Below are 18215 nucleotides of genomic sequence, written 5' to 3' on the forward strand. Positions count from 1 at the left end.
ACTCCTAAGCAAAAAGGTATGGGTTCCTAAACATAAAATAAACACAAAAAAACAGTATCATCAGTATAATGTTTTTTTTTTATTATTTCAGTATGAACTTGGTAGTGAAGTTATTTCTACCAAGCACCTGAAAATAGTACTCTCTCCTGAAATATATCTAGCCTATTTCAGTTGATGCTTTTAACCAGAAAAGCAGCAGAACATCAGTGCATTCAACACAGTCTGTTATGTCAAAAAATAGCACAGGCTTGTATCTCTTTGGTCAAGAATGGAGATGGAAAAGCACTGCTCCTATTCCCTGCTAACATCACACTCTACCTCGGGTTGTCTTTGGAAATCTCTATGGCCTTTAGATAGTACATCGCAGCCTCATCCATATCCTCCTGAAAATGGAACAGACACACAAAGAGCAGTAAAATGAGGGCTCTGATGTGCCTGTTGCAAACACCAGAGAATAGCAAAAAATTTTTTTTTTTTTATAACAACTTACAATGACTAATCGCATGCACCAAGAGAAACGATGTGTTCATGATCTGTGCATGTTGCATATGTTCCCATGAACCCCTATGACTCATGCACCTTATATAACACTCTTTGGAAATGACGCAAAGGTATGCAAAGATTCTGTGCAACAGGGCTACTCACCACAGTGGTGACAGTGTGGGGCGAGTTCAACTGAGCCTGGCAGAAGTAAGCGCGGCATAGAAACTGATTCGATGGGGGGTTGGTCTCAAAATACATCATTAGGCAATGCTCTGCGATCTCCTTACAGCCCAGCTGAAAGCACAGCAAACACACTAAAATACACCTGTGTCCAGATGACTGACATCTGATACACTTTCTGGATGCAACTTTTTACATTACAGTACCATCACTTCATTCTCAATTGATTATGAAATTAATTTCCTAATATTGGAATAGCAATGCAAGTATAGGCTAAATTAATGTGTTTACACATTTTTTCCCTTTGTGAAGTATCTTTAATCAAACATGGCTTGCTTCATGCTGAAAAGGCAGCGCATTATTTTAGCATGTAAAATATGATCCAGTGGGAAAATCATGACTTTTAAAAGCTCTTGTACACCAGCACTTTCAGACTTCCTCAGCTTAGCCCTACATAGATAATGTAGCAGTTCTCTGTTTCAGACAGGTATAAATTTCCAATGTGACCCATGGTTTCTCAGGGAGCTAAAGGAAGTGTCTTATGCAGCCTAGCCTTGGATTTAGGGCTGTTTAATATGCAATTTATGAATCAGCACCAGTGCACTACTTATTTACAGCTTTGTTTATATTGTCAAATAAAAAATTAAACATTGTAAGACTGACATTATAATAAAATAACATTATACAATGTAGCTATTCATTATAGAACATGTCATATGCACTCTAAAAAACAGAGGTACGATATGAGTACTTTTTTGTACTCAAAGGTACACTCTTCACAATTGTACCCTCAAAGGTACAATATTGGTCTTTACAGGGTCAGATTTGTTCCCTCTGAAGTACAAAGTAACTTCTAACAGCAATAAGTACAAATTTGTACCATTTAACCAGCCAAAGGGTACATTCAGTATTCTGTATCACTGTACTAATAAACAATATTTATTTTAACTTCACATTTTTCATTTGAAAGCCAGACAATTTTGGATCATCAAGTTTTTGAGCCATATTTAGTTGATGATACTGTTTATAATCTTTATAATCTTTACTGGCACAAAAACATGAGTACAAAAAAGGACTTTCACTGAAAGGTACTTTTTTGTACCTCAATATAAGGTACAGCCCCAGCGACAAGCTTTGTACTCTTTTAAGTACAAATCTGTACTTACTTTTCTTAGTGTGTGGAATAATATTAGCAAAAATAACCAGTAAAACCGCCCAACCCTACAGTGAAAGAAGAGTAAAGATTAAATTCAAATAATAAGTATTACATAATCATAAGTTATTTAATTAAAAACCCCAAAAGGAAGACATGATAACTGCAACCTATTATTTCCTTTATATTTGCCCTTATGGCACACAGAACAGAGCACTGCTGCCCCTTTGTGTTATTTCCGTATACTTGGCCCTGACCATATATAAGCAATGGGTACAGTAAAATCACAGCACGTCAAAAAGACGTACCAAAAAAAGGTCCTGTGACCAATTAACTTCGCTAGTGTTATCTCTCCAAAGCACAGCCTGATCCTGCTGTCATTCTGCCTGGAAGGGGCGCCCTGCATGATTGTGGTGGGGATACAAAGCCCCCTCCCCACTTCATTCAGTCCCTCTCTGCTGCAGGCTGAGATGCTGCATGCATTTCGCAGATCTGTGGAGCACTAAATTCAACGCCTCAGCAGTGTGCATATAAAAGTGTGCTTATCCTCACTGCTGAGATTTCTTCATAAAAAAAGATTTTTCTTTAGAAAGTGGGGAGTGTGAAATGCTCATCTCACCATTCAAATGTCACACGTTCACAAACAGCATGTGGATGATGCTCAGAGATTACGATTAGCATTATATTTTTTTGTTTGTTTATTTTTTTCCTGTGTAAGCATGAAAAAGCCACAAAAAAGTTTACCTTCACTTCTTAGTATACTGATTTAATACACCATTATGTATTAGGGCTGGTTATTCACCTCTAAACCTTTTCATTTTCTATTTATTTAGGGATATTTCAGTTACAATTTTTCTCTTAGGAAAAAAGATGAAAATTGTACAACTCTTTTATCAGTATCTGCAGTCTTTGGCACATTTCTGTGTGCATTTTCTAGCAACTTTCTGATTTCAATCCTATCCACGCCTGTGGAAAATTTGCCCAGGTCATGCAAGCCAAGCAATCACATAGCTGCTAATGTCAGACAGCTCAACTAAATATCCAGACTCTGCTTATCAGCACAGTGTTCCCAAAGCCCTAGTTTTTTATGGGACACAGGATATGGATTTTTCTTTTGAAATGTCCAAACTATATTTGCCACAGTATGAATATTAACTATGGCTTTAGCTAACTAAATGTATCCTGGAAGTGCAATATGAACTAAAGGCATACAAAATAAAGTGACTTAAAGTAACCTAGCTACATGAAGCAGTTTTTCAACTCAGCAAGAACCACTCATTATACTGAGATTTGTTTTCTTAATGTTACTTTTTACTTTTTTATTAACTTTAGGTTTAATCTGTGCAAGGCTTATATCTCTTACCTGTAGTGCTTGCTCTGAACACAACACATACAGCTCAGGGAGGAGACACACTGGTGTCTTTCCTTCTTTAATTAGGCCATATGCTTTCTTCAGAGCTTCTGCAAAAAAATAATGATAGGTCAACAGAAGCCATACTGATAAAGTGACCCAGGAAACTGTTAGCCCCAATAACCGTTGTTGCTACTAAACCGTTTCAGTGTGTTCAGTCCTTGAACAACCTGCTTGTCTTATCTGGTGTAACAAACACACACATCTTTTACTAACCAGTACACATAATACACTGCTGAAGCATTTACGAGCTGGTGGGAAAATACCTAAATGGTTCAAACCCAATAAGATCTGCTCGAAGAGAGAGTAAATCTTTCAGTATAATATTACTGTATGTACCAGTACTACTTTTTAAACGTTCTAATAATGTTGCTGCAGGGTCACTGGTAACGTTGCGTTGAGAAACATTCTAATAAAGTTGTTATTGCAAACCATTATTAGGTAATGTCGCACGTTTTTAGAACGTTCTTATAACCTTTTTCTGTATTGTTACAGGCTAACCTTCCTGGAACCTTTTTAAAACGTTGTTAAAGGTTCTAATAACGTTATCTGTTAGATTGGCTGAAAAAAAACTAGGTTAATTAATTCTAGGAAACTAAAACAAGACATCATGAAATTAAATTAATGTAGTTACTTAACTATAATACCATTACAGTTTTAATAGAAAACAAGTAGCTACTATTACCGTTTTTGTCCTGTGCCTGTATTAAACAGTGGCGGATCTGAAGCTCCATTCATTTGTGTTGAACACCAGGAATGTCCAAATATTAAGAGCAGCTTCTGCTTTTAGTCGTAGTAACCAGCTAGAGTTGGCTAACTAACTAATTGGCTAGTTAATAAGTATCTCTTAGCTAGAGCCCGCTATTTCTATTACATTTCGCCCTTTAAAAAGCGTCAAACAGAACAAACCACAGTAGAAATAGATACGGCTTCGCTCCTGGACAAAAAAATAAGGCTAAGCTTGCTAACTAAGTAACTAATTAACTAGGTTAACTAAATGTCACCGTTTACTTGTGAAATGAAGCTTAGCTAGCAGGCTAACTGACTGCTGAAGGAGATAGAATGAGGTAAAGCAGTTCAGCTGTTTATTAAAAATGTAAATATACAATATGTTTTTAAATGTAATTTTATATACACAACCTTCCATCACTTATTTTCTCCAGTTTTACTTACAACATGAATTTGCTCTTCTAGTGTAATTCATTCATTTCCTGAGTAAAAAATATCTTAAATAGAGAATTAGCCTCCTACTTTAAAGAAAACCTGGCATTATCCTGGCCGGAGCTAATTGTATACTGTAAAATATTTATTTTAATTACTGAATTTATAATTAACAATTTAATATATAATAAAAAAAATATCTTTAATAAAATTATAAAATATGAGTCAGATGATCCAGTGTGATTTTAAAGGATTTTTTTCATCTTGGGCCAGACCAAATACACTTGATATGAAGAGTTCTATTCTTCTAATTTAAGGAAATCTTAGAATTAGCCTGGCCCGAGCTGATTTTATACTGTGAAATGAATTAGCAACATGGTACACGAGCCATTTTGCACAAATATGATGAATATAAAGCTAATGTTCCGATGTGATTTTGAAGGATATTTCATCTTGGGCCAGACCAAATTCACATGATTTTGTCTTCCACTTTAAGAAAAACCTAAAATTACCCTGGCCCGAGACAATTTTATACTGTAAAATGAACTAGCAACATGGCATGCGAGCCATAATACACAAAAATTGAAAATAAAACAAGTAGTTCCATTGTGATTTTGACAGACTTTTTCATCTTGGGTCAGAACAAACACACATGAGATAAACAGTTCTAGTCTTCTACTTTAAGGAAAACTTGGAATTATCCTGGCCCGAGCTAATTTTGGACTCTAAAATGAACTGGCAACATGGCATACATCTCAAACCCAGCTTTTCTCTGTAGCTGATTTTAGATGGTCTAAGATGGTCATTGGTCAAATGGCTCCCTCATTAGTCAGTCTAAAACCCGCCATTCAGAAGCTTAAACCAGCCCAAGTCTGAAGCAAATGGCAAAACAACTAATGCCAGATTCACACTACACTACTTTTTGAGTCTTTCGGTCATTGTGCTGTTTACACTACATGACTGGTTGTGCTGTAATCCTGAGTCCTTCAGTAGTTGAGACTTTCACACTACATGACTGGTCAGCGACACAAATTTCGATCACAAATTACACGATTTCTTATAGACCACTGAAGTCGTGCGTCATTCTGTAGTGCTCGTACGGCTCTAAGCGGTTTTTCCCTATGAGAAAAATGAATGTTTTTTTTTTTTTTAAAACCCGCCTCTGTCACATTCTGTGGTAAATAAATCTGTTCAGACCTCTGTACGTTTTATTTTGTGTACATTTTACTCCTGAACATCGCTGGATCCTCTGAATTTCGAGATCGTTTAAAGGTCGTAATGAGAAAAATGCTAACTTTAAACTAATGCTACAGCGGCGTGAACTGACCTCCCGGCACCGCTGCAGAGATTAGCAAGGGACTGTTTTCGGCGCAACACCAGAGAACTCCGGCCGTAAGTTAGGAATATTTTACACACAGCTGAGCCTAATAATGAACTAACTGCGCTTACTGAGGAGAGTCTCACAGAATAAAATCACTAAAACAGGTCAGTTATACTCCAGAACCAGCTGTAACATGTTTTAACATTTAACGTTACCGTCTTTATTATGCAGTGAAATAAATTGGTGTTTCTGGTTCGTTGTCGCCGCAGTGAGGGCATGTAGTTAGTTGATTATTTAGGTCAGGTGTTGTAATTAGTATAAACTAATGACCGTAATTTAATACTTAACTTGCAGGGAAGCGCCACCGAACTGAGAGCCATTTTCTCTTATTATCTGCCTTTTAAAGCTCTTACACAGACTACACTGCTTAACATCACACTGCTCAACATTACTGAAAGAGTTTTCACCTGTTTAAATGCTTTAATGATCCTCTGTGAAGAAGCATAATAATCAAAAACGCTTTCTGATGGGAGTTCACTGGTGTAGTGCAGAATCCAGTCCGGGGTCATTTCAAGAGCCGCTGTGCTGTGACGTCAGTTAAGCATTAGCTTAAACTTAGCATTTTTCTGATTACTCCCCTTAAACGATCTCGAAATTCAGAGGATCCAGTGATGTTTAGGAGGTAAATGTACACAGAATAAAACGTACTGGGTTCTGAACATATTTATTTACCACAGAATGTGACAGTTTTTGAAAAGCCCATTCAAATCCCGTATTGACTTGGACGGCTTAGACACGGAACCCCAAAGGAGCCCCAAATATGGGAATAAACAACATGGCGCCTACTACAAAATGACGACACGACTTCAGTGGTCTATTGTGGGAAATCGTAACAGTAGTTATTTTATATTATATTAGTTATTTTATAACAGTTTTATGTCCTAGTCAAGAACATTTAAAAGTAATAATTACTCTTTTCCGTTCTTGCCTCCTGAACTCTCTTCTCTTTAACATTTTTTTTAAACGTCTGGTGATTTTTGGTCACAATGTTTTTTTTTTGGGGGGGGGGAACAACCCTTCAAGCACCCGATACTTCTTCAGAAGCGCTGAACTTCAATAATCTAGCTGCTGCTGGTTAACTAGGTAACTTTAGGGCTTTTGATGTCTTCAGAAAGGGGAGGGGTGGTGCAGAAATGAATTATTATTGTCAATTTCTTAATCTCTCTGTGAGTGGGAGCTGAAATTAGCTTCATTTTATTTTTCCGTTCCGCCTTAAATGCTGCAGCTTCTTCCGTCTGTAGCATCATTTAAGGTGGAACGTTAGATATGCTAATTAGATAGCTAAGACAAACTACTACTAGTAACGGTACTACTTATTTATGATTGTTATGAAGAATTCGATCAATTAACATTGAAACTACACATTAAACTATGGTAATATAGTGCTAAACGTCATTTTAACAAAGGACAGTACTTACATTTGTGGGTTTCTTTGGTCGCTTGTTTCGCCATCTTACCAGTGATTCTCAAATCCCTCGATTTGAAACCGGAGTCAAGCTACATGCGCCCGCTCAGGTCGCTTAAACACGAACACCTGAACGACTTAGCTGTGTTTAAAACTCCATAAATACACAAACTCTGAATTAAAGTAAGTGAAGCTCTGTGCTAAATATGTTATAATCTCTGACTGGTAAATTTACACTGTTTACAACCTAATCCTCACATTAATGAAACTACACGGAGAAATATCTGAAATGAACAGCGTACGCCGGCTTGCAATGTTGCCGGATTGGGTGGTTTCAAGCCAAATGTCGACTTCAGTTTGAAATTGACTGGATGGACAAAATTAAGAAATTTTAAGACTTTAGAAATTTCCTTTATCAGTTTTGTAGATACTGTAGCTAACCTTGCAGAGACAGAGGGAGTGCTGCTGATGGTAATTTTAATAAGCATGGTTTGTGTTGGTTATTATATTTGAGCACTTTCATTGCTTGCAATCTTATTTTTATGTAATGTAATTACTTTTGTTTGGTTTGTGTGTCTCATCATACAATGCACAAAACACACATCTAATACAAACATACAAAAACAATTTTAAATATATATTTTTGTAATTGGTGATATTTAAGATAAGGTATTTTATTTAAGATCATGTTTGATTAAACCCTGCAATACCGCTGATAGACTGATTATTAGCTTTTTTGTTTTAGTTTTCTGGGCGATTTTGTCTGCATTTTGGAGGATTTGATACCCAGTGACTTATCTGGACTTTATCTAAGTCCTATTGTAACAATTTGGCGAGACTTGCAATGCATTTTGGGGCACATTTATACCCTTGATTGTTCTTCATTTTTTGTTTTGTTTTTTTTGTCAAAATGCAGTACTATCTTATAGTGAAGGAGTTAAATTAAAGTGCTACAACTTGGTTCATTACTGTTATTGGTATTAGAGCTCTGTGTTAGGGTTGTGCTTTGTTTTTAGGTGTTCTACTAGTTCTATTATTCTAAGGCATATTCACTGAAGTCATTAAAGTTTCCTATTGTTCATCCTACTTTGAATACTCGACAATCATGCTTCCTAATCTCAAATTTCCCCAGATATTTGTAGCTTATTAATGAGGTCTCCATGCAAGGGCAAATATCAGTAGCTTTGCTTGCTCATTAAATATTGTTTGAGCTCCAAAGACTCTTGGCTCATTGTGTTGTAATTAATAGTTATGCACAGAGAACATCTAGGGTGAGAACATCATTAAGTTAGTCTAGTTACTGAGAAGTTTATTACAGCATGTTTGTCTAAAAAGATAAATATATCTTTTATCTAAATATACAAAATAAGCTTGTCTTAGTGCTAAAAAACATAGCAGGACATGGTCTATGATATAAAAAGGAAACAGAAGGCCAGCTTTAAAAGCAAAATAAGTTAGGCCTACATTATTTAGGTCATTCATATCATCAATAGATCCAGTAAGATCTCTTTTAAAATTGTAGAAGCTTTTGTTGGAATATTCATGGTGTGATTCTTATGTGTAATGTTTTTAGAGCTAAAATCAGGAGGCTGTCACATCTAACCACACATTTCATTGTAGCCCTCTTTTACCACAGAGGGGGTGGTGTTTTTTTTTATTCTGAGTTCGTGGGTGTGGTTCTCACCTGTTACGCTCCAATTGTTTATAGTTAGCTTAACCTTACCCGATCTAACTTTACTACCGTACCAACCATATACACATAGAGTGGACACAGACACAGTTTTAGAAAGTGATTGTATTATAAAAAATATAAAACTCAGGGCAATGAAAAAACATCAACACAGTGTCAAATATAAAAATAAAATGAATAAATCTTCGGGATTTTCAATAGTCTATAATAAACCACTGACTCCCAATAGCAAATTTAAATAACCCAAGTGATATACACTCTATTACAATGTAGTTTAGCTTAGAGAACCTTAGCGTATATAATAGATCAGATACACTTAGCTTATAGAATAGATCAGCTATAGAATTTGTAGAAAGAGCTCTTAATGATTAATTTAATAATATTTAAACTAAGTAAACCAAATGCAATTGAAAATGAACAGATTTAAACAAAATAAGTCGTTTTCCCTTAAACAACTGTGAATAAACTTCTTTAAACCTGGTGAACACCCAGTGAAAGCTCACTTAAATGTGAACTCTAATATAAAACTCAACTCTATAATAGCTGAGTTCCCTTATGAGCATTTAGCTCTGTCTGTACTATATTACGGTGACCGGTCACTCTTTAGATACCCTTTATATACACTTTTTTAAAGCCGGCAAAACAAAAGAATAAAATAATAAAAGGTGCAGGCCTGTGCGTGTGTGGATCTCTTATCTTCTACTGAAGAAATACTTCAGTCAGTACCTTGGTGTGGTGTGCTTGCAAACTTGTCCGTCAGCATCTCTTGGTGGAAAACTGCAGAGCGTGTAATGGTGGCCCACCCGAGGAACTCCGAGCAATCCGGTAACTCGGAGCGCTATCGGGCAGCATTCACGTCCCTCGGAGGCTAGACTGAGGAACCCTGAGTGTTCCGGTAACCCAGGACGCTATCAGCTAGCGGTTCTTCCCACGTAGGTTGTTCCACACGGTAAACGCGCCAACTACAGTCCAATACACTGGATTATAAACTGTGTTAGAGCTCGTGCTGCGGTTAGCAGCTAATGCTAATGCTAATACGGTCAGCCTTGGTGCTGGGGAAAACTTCTCTGAATGACTCACCCTTATAACGCTATGAGCTGAGTGGCTCTACTGCTCCTTAAACTTGACTAGTAGCAGTTTTCTCTAATTTAAACAGTAACAGAACTGAAAATATATCAGACTCGGAGAACTGTGGAGTCTGCAAGCCGCATAAACTCCTCTCCTTCGTCTCTTTCCCTCTGCTTCTCCTTTTTTCCCGCTCTCTGTCCTGAGCCCGCGCTTCTCTGTCTGTGTGTGAGGCTGCTTGTCCCTCCCCCGAACCACAGGACTACCCCGATAGGAGGAAACGCCCGACAGAGGATCTCCCCACCAATAACCCTTCAGAGCTCTGGCAGTAAAGCCAGATACTGTGACATACACTTCACTTTACCCTATCACAACAAATGAGTCAGCCAGCTACGCCCCGCCTGCCCAAAAGTCCCACCCGCTAGAACACCCCTCCAACAAAATATATTTCAATAAATGTTTAAATTGCACAAGGTTAGACTAGGGTTAGGGATTTAACCCTGGGCTACATCCCCCCCTTTCTAAAAGGTCTGGATGTCCTCATCAGACTGCAGTTTCTACTCGTCTGAACTCTGTTCTGAGATCTTGCCCTTCTGGCTGAACTACGGTGGCACCCGTATCACTGAACGGTGATATGCCAATCCTAAGGCCTCTGTGTACAATCTCTATTGGTAGGTCTGCAGGTTTTCCAAGCTCATCATAGCTCAACCTAACTATTGGCTTAACTGTGCGCTTCTCTTTAACAACTGAGGGAAACCTCTTTAGAGAAGTTGCTTCTGAGAAACAATCACTACCGGCATGGTGTGACATTTCACCCACATTAGGGACCAAAGGCACTCCCCCCTGTTCAGGCAGCACATCTTCGGAACAGCTCTCCACAGCCTCCTCATCATCCTCCTGCTGCATCTCAACACACTCTGCATCAGGAAGTTCGGCTGACTCAGCTTCACTGCTGTCCTCCACTTCACTGGGGTTACTAGGGGTGTCAGCTCTGGTCGGAACTTTTCTCTTTGGAAATAAGCTCTTTAACTTGGACAGTTCACTTCTCCAGTTGTCAGTAGGCCTAGAGTAGAACCTCTCACCCTCAGACTCTGACAGATCACTACCGCTCTCTCTCAAAGGATGTTCACTCTTTCTCTTGGATATCTTGTTCTGTCGGGTGTGTCTTGCAGGAGCTTGTCGGGGACTGTCGTCTTGTTCAGCTTCTGCTCCTGGCAAACGAATCAGGCACCCCACAGGCAGTAAATGATCTCTGTGAAGGGTCTTTATCAACTTTTTCCCTCTTTCAGGCTGCAGGCGATACACAGGCAGGTTGGGTAACTTTCCCAGCACTACATATGGTTCAGAGCTCCACTTGTCTTTGAGCTTCCCACTTTCTCCAAAAGCACGAATAAGGACACGGTCTCCCTCCTCAAGCTTTTGAGGGCGTACACAAGCATCGTACCGACGTTTGTTTCTCTGATGCAGTCGGTCAGAATTCTCTACAGCCAACTGGTAAGCTCTTTTCAAATTACTCCGTAACTTCTCAACATACTGCTGATGGTGAACACCTTCTTCCACCTGTACGGGTGTCTCAAAACAGAGGTCGATTGGAAGGCGGGCCTCACGTCCAAACATCAGAAGGTATGGAGAATACCCAGTAGCGTCGTTACGAGTAGAATTGTAGGCATGCACTAGCAGTGCAACTTTTTGGCTCCATTGCCGCTTCTGGCTTGGCTTCAAAGTACCCAGCATGGAGAGGAGGGTCCTGTTAAAGCGCTCAGGCTGTGGGTCACCTTGAGGGTGATATATGGTGGTATGTGACTTTCTCACTCCAAGTAACTGAAGAACCTCCTTCACCAACTTGCTCTCAAAATCCCGCCCCTGATCGGAATGAATCCGCGCAGGTAACCCGTAATGGACGAAGAACTTCTCCACCAACACTTTGGCCACTGTCAAGGCCTTCTGGTCACGGGTGGGGTAAGCCTGGGCATAACGTGTAAAATGATCAGTCACAATTAAGATGTTAGAGATGCCTTGAGAATCAGGCTCCAAGGACAGAAAATCAATACAGACCAGGTCCAACGGGCCATTACTGGAGATCTGTTGCAGAGGCGATGCTCGGTGTGGAATAGTTTTTCGGACCACACACCTACCACAATTGTTGATGTAATTGGTGACATATGACATCATTTTTGACCAATAGAATCGATCTCGGGTCAGCGCTAATGTTCTCTCAATGCCTAGATGACCAGACTCATCATGGAGAGACTTCAAAACTTTCTCTCTGTACTGCTCAGGCAGAACCAACTGAAGACCTGTTTCCTCTCCTGCTTTACTAGTCTTTCTATGCAAGACGCCATCCACTATAGAGAGTTTCTTTTCCTCTCTCCTGAACAACGCAAATTCAGGGCCAACATCGGAACTGCTAGAGGGCCATTCTCCCCTCAGCACTGCTTGACGCACTTTACCAATGACTGGGTCATTTTCTTGGGCAAGTCTCAACTCTTTCGAACTCACTTGTTCTGACAAACTAGGAGTTAGCTTAGTTGGGTAAGCGTAGCACTCAGGTATAGCTTGAGGAGATGCTCCCAAGCTTTCAATGCATTGTGACATCTGTGGGGACTTACTAAAGTTGACCTGTTTGCACACAGTCTTAACAGTGTGTGGAGACAGCCATCCTTTGTCCTCAGCCGCGTTTCGGGATAACAAATCAGCATCCACATTCTCTCTACCGGGCCTGTACTGGATCCCAAAGTCATACGTGGACAAAGCTGCTAGCCACCTATGGCCCGTGGCATTCAGTTTAGCAGATGTTAGGACATATGTGAGCGGGTTGTTGTCTGTCCTCACAGTGAACTGTGCACCATACAGGTAGTCATGCAGTTTATCCACCACTGCCCACTTTAAAGCCAGGAACTCGAGTTGATGAGCAGGATAGTTTCGCTCTGAATTACTAAGCTTCCTGCTGGCATAAGCTACAGGTCGTAGACCCTCTGGAAACTGCTGGTTCAATACTGCACCCAACCCATCTAAGCTGGCGTCAACATGGAGGATGTAAGGCTTGTTGGGGTCTGCAAAAGCCAGGACGGGAGCATGAGTGAGGCAGCACTTGATCTTTTCAAAAGCTTGAGTGCACTCTGGTGTCCATCGCTCCTTAAAGGGTTCAGACTTTCGGAGATATGGCTGTTCCTTCTTGAGAGCTTTCCTTTTCTGAGTAGGAGGGTAACCTCTTGTTAGGTCAGTCAGTGGGCGCACAATAGCAGAGTAGTTGGCGATAAATCGCCTGTAATACCCACAAAATCCAAGAAAGGACTGCAGAGACTTCAAGTCAGTTGGTTGTGGCCAATGTGAGACAGCATTGATTTTATCAGGGTCTGTAGCGATCCCAGCAGCAGAGACAATGTGTCCCACATACTTTACTTGAGTCTGACAGAATTGACACTTATCAATAGAGACTTTCAGACCGTGCTCTTCAAGTCGGTCAAGGACTCTGAACAACCGTTCTTCATGCTCGGCGAGCGTCCGTCCAAAAACTATGACATCATCTAAGTAAACTAGACACTGCAACAAGTTCATGTCTCCCACCACCCGTTCCATCAGTCTCTGAAACGTAGCGGGGGCCCCAGTGATCCCTTGCGGCATTTTTTCGAATTGGTAGAATCCAAGGGGACAGATGAAAGCGGTCTTCTCCTTGTCTTGATCAGCCATCTCTATTTGATAGTATCCACTTCTGAGATCGAGGACAGAGAACCACTGACTGCCGGATAAACAATCAAGAGCATCATTCACTCTTGGGACAGTGTACTGATCTGGAACAGTTCGGGAATTTAGCGTGCGATAGTCAACACACATTCGGATCTTCCCGCTTTTCTTTCTGGCAACTACTATAGCTGAAGCATATGGACTTCGAGACTCTTTAATAATTCCTGCGGCCAGCAAATCCTGCAGGTGGCGGCGGACATCGTCAAGGTCTGCAGGTGCAAGTCTACGGGACCTCTCTCTAAACGGTCGTGGATCATTGAGGCGGATTTCATGCTCTACGCCCTTGGCAAGGCCCACGTCCCACTCGTCTACTGAGAACACGTTGGTCCTTTGAGCTAGTCTATACACCAACCTTTCTTTCCATGCCTTAGGGATGGGAGAGTCTCCGAAACAGAAGAGCTTAGGATCGATCTGGCCTTTTGTGCTTGTTGTGGCCTTAACTTCAGTCACTACATCAGCTCTGTAGATGTGTGCTATAATAGAACCCTTTGGAATGGCTCTATCCTTGACAGTCTCATTCTTGATCCATAACGACACAGTTTCTTGCTGTAAGTCAGAAGGAAGCAGTACACATGGAGGAAATGTGACACCAGACGGTAGCATACTTTGTGAGTCGATGACCAGAATGCTTGGTTTCTCTCCCTGGTTAACCACTGCTTTACAAACAGCATGACAGGACTCACCAGCAGGGATGGTCAGCGGGCCTGGACCTACCCACTTGACATGTCCTGAACATTCATCCACTGGCCTGTTTTTCAGACAGGATTCTCTGCAGCGTTCTGGAACAGTATTAACACGCCATACTTGAGCTTGGCGAGGGGGATCTTTATGTTTGGACTCACTCGGACCATGATAAAAAGATCTTGCATTTGTACCAATGATCACAGGCACCTGGTCGGGTCCTGGGGGGTCTGGACACACCAGTGCTAATATGGTCTTGGGCTTCTGACGCTTTACGTCTTCGAGGAACTCGATACTAACAGCCACATAACCTCGGTAGGGATAGCTTGAGTCTCCTAATCCCCAGATGGCAAGGCTAGAAATGGGTTGGAGAGGTATATGCTGCAGATGTTGTAGGTACCATTGTTCAAAAATAATGGTTACCGTGGAGCCGCTATCCATCAAAGCAGTACAGCTTCGCCCTTCAATGATCACTTGGCTCAATGAAGACTTTCCCACTAGACCTTCAGGGAGACTTGGAAGCTTGGGGGTGTACACTGTACTGGTCTTGACTTTACAGGCCTTAGCATTACTCTGGCTCACTGGAAGTTCAGCTTTGACATATGAAGCTTCAGTGTGTCTTTGTCTTTTTAACGCACTAATCAGCTTAGAGATGACTTTACTGGGGTCTTCAGCAGCCATACATCTCCTGCTTACATGACCATCTTCCCCACAACGGTAACAAAAGAAGGTCTCCTTCTGACTCTTCTCTGTAAACTTGTCTTGTGCGTCTCTGTGGGCTGATCTTGGAAATCTTGCTGTAGCATCTTGGCTCTGACTACTCCTCTGAATTTTTTGGGTAGTATCTTTAAAGGTGACTGCCATGGTCTGGAGTTGATGTTGCATGTCACACACTTGTTTCTGTAGGCACTGGACTACATTTCTCTCTCTCAGGTTGGATGTTTTGTTAGACTGCCTTGGTTCATCCTCCACCTGGGCTTGTGAAGCATCCAATGTTTTCACGGACAACTTAGAGAGTTTTGTCTTTAGCTGCTCAATCTCAGTTCGCAGTTTGGCTGTTTCAGAGGGGCTTGTTAGTGTATCCTCGGCAGCACTAAACTGTCGCACTGTAGCTTTGGATGTTCCGGTTGTGTTCTTTTGTCGCACCAGTAGCCTATCCTCTTCCTCACGTACTTCATTTAACAGCTCAAGAAAATTTGGAGGGCGGTTACGGCGTTCTCTTATGCGTAACTGCACCAGCATCAGTTCAGACTCAGTGGCCCCTCTTAGCAGTTGTTCTATACGAGCCCCATCTCGCTGAGTTGGTAGAAGTCCTCCTTTCTGTACAACTTTGGTCAAAGCTCGCTCAATTCGTCTCAAGAAATCTGACAGTTTCTCTCCAAAGTGCTGTCGCATAGATCTGAAAGCTATGTACATGTCTTCTCCAGACTCTGTGGAGCCAAAAACTTTCTCCAGAGCTGCTATGTAGTCATCAGGGGTAGCATCAGGATCATTAGCCCGAACAGCTTGGGCTATATCAAATGCTGGACCCTTTAAACTCTCCACTATTCTCTTTCGTTTCTCACGAGCTGGGAGCTCAACTTCATCTACCATCAATCGGGCTTGTTCCAACCAGACATCAAGGCTCTCTTCACCAGCTGGAGTAGGGACAATGCCTGAGAAGGGTCTAAGCCGTCTGAACGCATGGTTGTCATATGAGGGTTTTGCAGACTTTTCGATGAGAGTTTCAACTACCTTGAAAAAGGTATCCATGGGAATGGACGACGGAGTAGCTTGCTGAGCAGGTTCGGAGTACGGGTGGTCTTCTAAAGGGCTTGGTACTGGTTCTGGAGCGGCAGGGGGGGTGTCTTTGGTCGCCATTTCTACAGGGGTGATATCATCAGGCCCAATAAGTGCCCACGGCCTACCCCCCTCTACATGAGTTAACTCACGAGGTACATACTCTGCACTGACCTTACCTTTGCACTCACATAGCACAACAAGACTTTGGGTCTGTGGCTCAAATAAGCGCCCCCGTACACGCACCCTCCCGAGAGCTTTAATGTGTTCCAGAGCTTTCTCAATATCTCCTGTCTCAGTATCTTCAGGTATCTGACTCACTACTAAAGCATGGCTTGGATCTACACCCTCTCCCTTACACCAATTCTGCAGCAGCGACATTTCAGCATCACTTAGAATACTAAAATAAACGTAGAATATCAGTGTTTCCAAAAAAAAAAAAAATTATTTAAATAGTCCACTCACTGAATATATGGAAGGCAAATAATACACAGCGAAATTTACTATGACTTACTTATTAGGTTAACAATAAGAATAGCTATGGTGGGGTATACAATGGTATATACAATATAGTTAGAAATCCCAGCGGTGCCTCCAATTTATGTAGCCCTCTTTTACCACAGAGGGGGTGGTGTTTTTTTTTATTCTGAGTTCGTGGGTGTGGTTCTCACCTGTTACGCTCCAATTGTTTATAGTTAGCTTAACCTTACCCGATCTAACTTTACTACCGTACCAACCATATACACATAGAGTGGACACAGACACAGTTTTAGAAAGTGATTGTATTATAAAAAATATAAAACTCAGGGCAATGAAAAAACATCAACACAGTGTCAAATATAAAAATAAAATGAATAAATCTTCGGGATTTTCAATAGTCTATAATAAACCACTGACTCCCAATAGCAAATTTAAATAACCCAAGTGATATACACTCTATTACAATGTAGTTTAGCTTAGAGAACCTTAGCGTATATAATAGATCAGATACACTTAGCTTATAGAATAGATCAGCTATAGAATTTGTAGAAAGAGCTCTTAATGATTAATTTAATAATATTTAAACTAAGTAAACCAAATGCAATTGAAAATGAACAGATTTAAACAAAATAAGTCGTTTTCCCTTAAACAACTGTGAATAAACTTCTTTAAACCTGGTGAACACCCAGTGAAAGCTCACTTAAATGTGAACTCTAATATAAAACTCAACTCTATAATAGCTGAGTTCCCTTATGAGCATTTAGCTCTGTCTGTACTATATTACGGTGACCGGTCACTCTTTAGATACCCTTTATATACACTTTTTTAAAGCCGGCAAAACAAAAGAATAAAATAATAAAAGGTGCAGGCCTGTGCGTGTGTGGATCTCTTATCTTCTACTGAAGAAATACTTCAGTCAGTACCTTGGTGTGGTGTGCTTGCAAACTTGTCCGTCAGCATCTCTTGGTGGAAAACTGCAGAGCGTGTAATGGTGGCCCACCCGAGGAACTCCGAGCAATCCGGTAACTCGGAGCGCTATCGGGCAGCATTCACGTCCCTCGGAGGCTAGACTGAGGAACCCTGAGTGTTCCGGTAACCCAGGACGCTATCAGCTAGCGGTTCTTCCCACGTAGGTTGTTCCACACGGTAAACGCGCCAACTACAGTCCAATACACTGGATTATAAACTGTGTTAGAGCTCGTGCTGCGGTTAGCAGCTAATGCTAATGCTAATACGGTCAGCCTTGGTGCTGGGGAAAACTTCTCTGAATGACTCACCCTTATAACGCTATGAGCTGAGTGGCTCTACTGCTCCTTAAACTTGACTAGTAGCAGTTTTCTCTAATTTAAACAGTAACAGAACTGAAAATATATCAGACTCGGAGAACTGTGGAGTCTGCAAGCCGCATAAACTCCTCTCCTTCGTCTCTTTCCCTCTGCTTCTCCTTTTTTTCCCGCTCTCTGTCCTGAGCCCGCGCTTCTCTGTCTGTGTGTGAGGCTGCTTGTCCCTCCCCCGAACCACAGGACTACCCCGATAGGAGGAAACGCCCGACAGAGGATCTCCCCACCAATAACCCTTCAGAGCTCTGGCAGTAAAGCCAGA

At 41.0% G+C, this 18215-nt stretch overlaps 1 protein-coding gene and 1 long non-coding RNA gene across 2 annotated transcripts in view; one reads left to right on the forward strand and one right to left on the reverse strand.

Annotated features, from left to right (window-relative positions):
* The window catches only part of LOC103043622 (cilia- and flagella-associated protein 46), a 38421-nt gene extending 34192 nt beyond the window's left edge, over nucleotides 1-4229 (reverse strand). The window contains 4 exon segments of the mRNA XM_049480967.1: nucleotides 319-383; nucleotides 646-777; nucleotides 3180-3277; nucleotides 3907-4229. Of these exon segments, the coding sequence (XP_049336924.1) occupies nucleotides 319-383; nucleotides 646-777; nucleotides 3180-3277; nucleotides 3907-3961 (350 nt within the window). The 5' untranslated portion in view covers nucleotides 3962-4229.
* Nucleotides 4230-6772: 2543 nt separating this feature from the next.
* LOC125803032 (uncharacterized) overlaps nucleotides 6773-18215 on the forward strand; it is a 32183-nt gene continuing 20740 nt past the window's right edge. Inside the window, exon 1 of the long non-coding RNA XR_007440096.1 lies at nucleotides 6773-6852. This is a non-coding gene — a long non-coding RNA (uncharacterized LOC125803032). The remainder of the gene's footprint in view (nucleotides 6853-18215) is intronic.

This window comes from Astyanax mexicanus, chromosome 7, assembly GCF_023375975.1.
Source record: "Astyanax mexicanus isolate ESR-SI-001 chromosome 7, AstMex3_surface, whole genome shotgun sequence".
Taxonomy (NCBI): Eukaryota; Metazoa; Chordata; class Actinopteri; order Characiformes; family Acestrorhamphidae; genus Astyanax; species Astyanax mexicanus.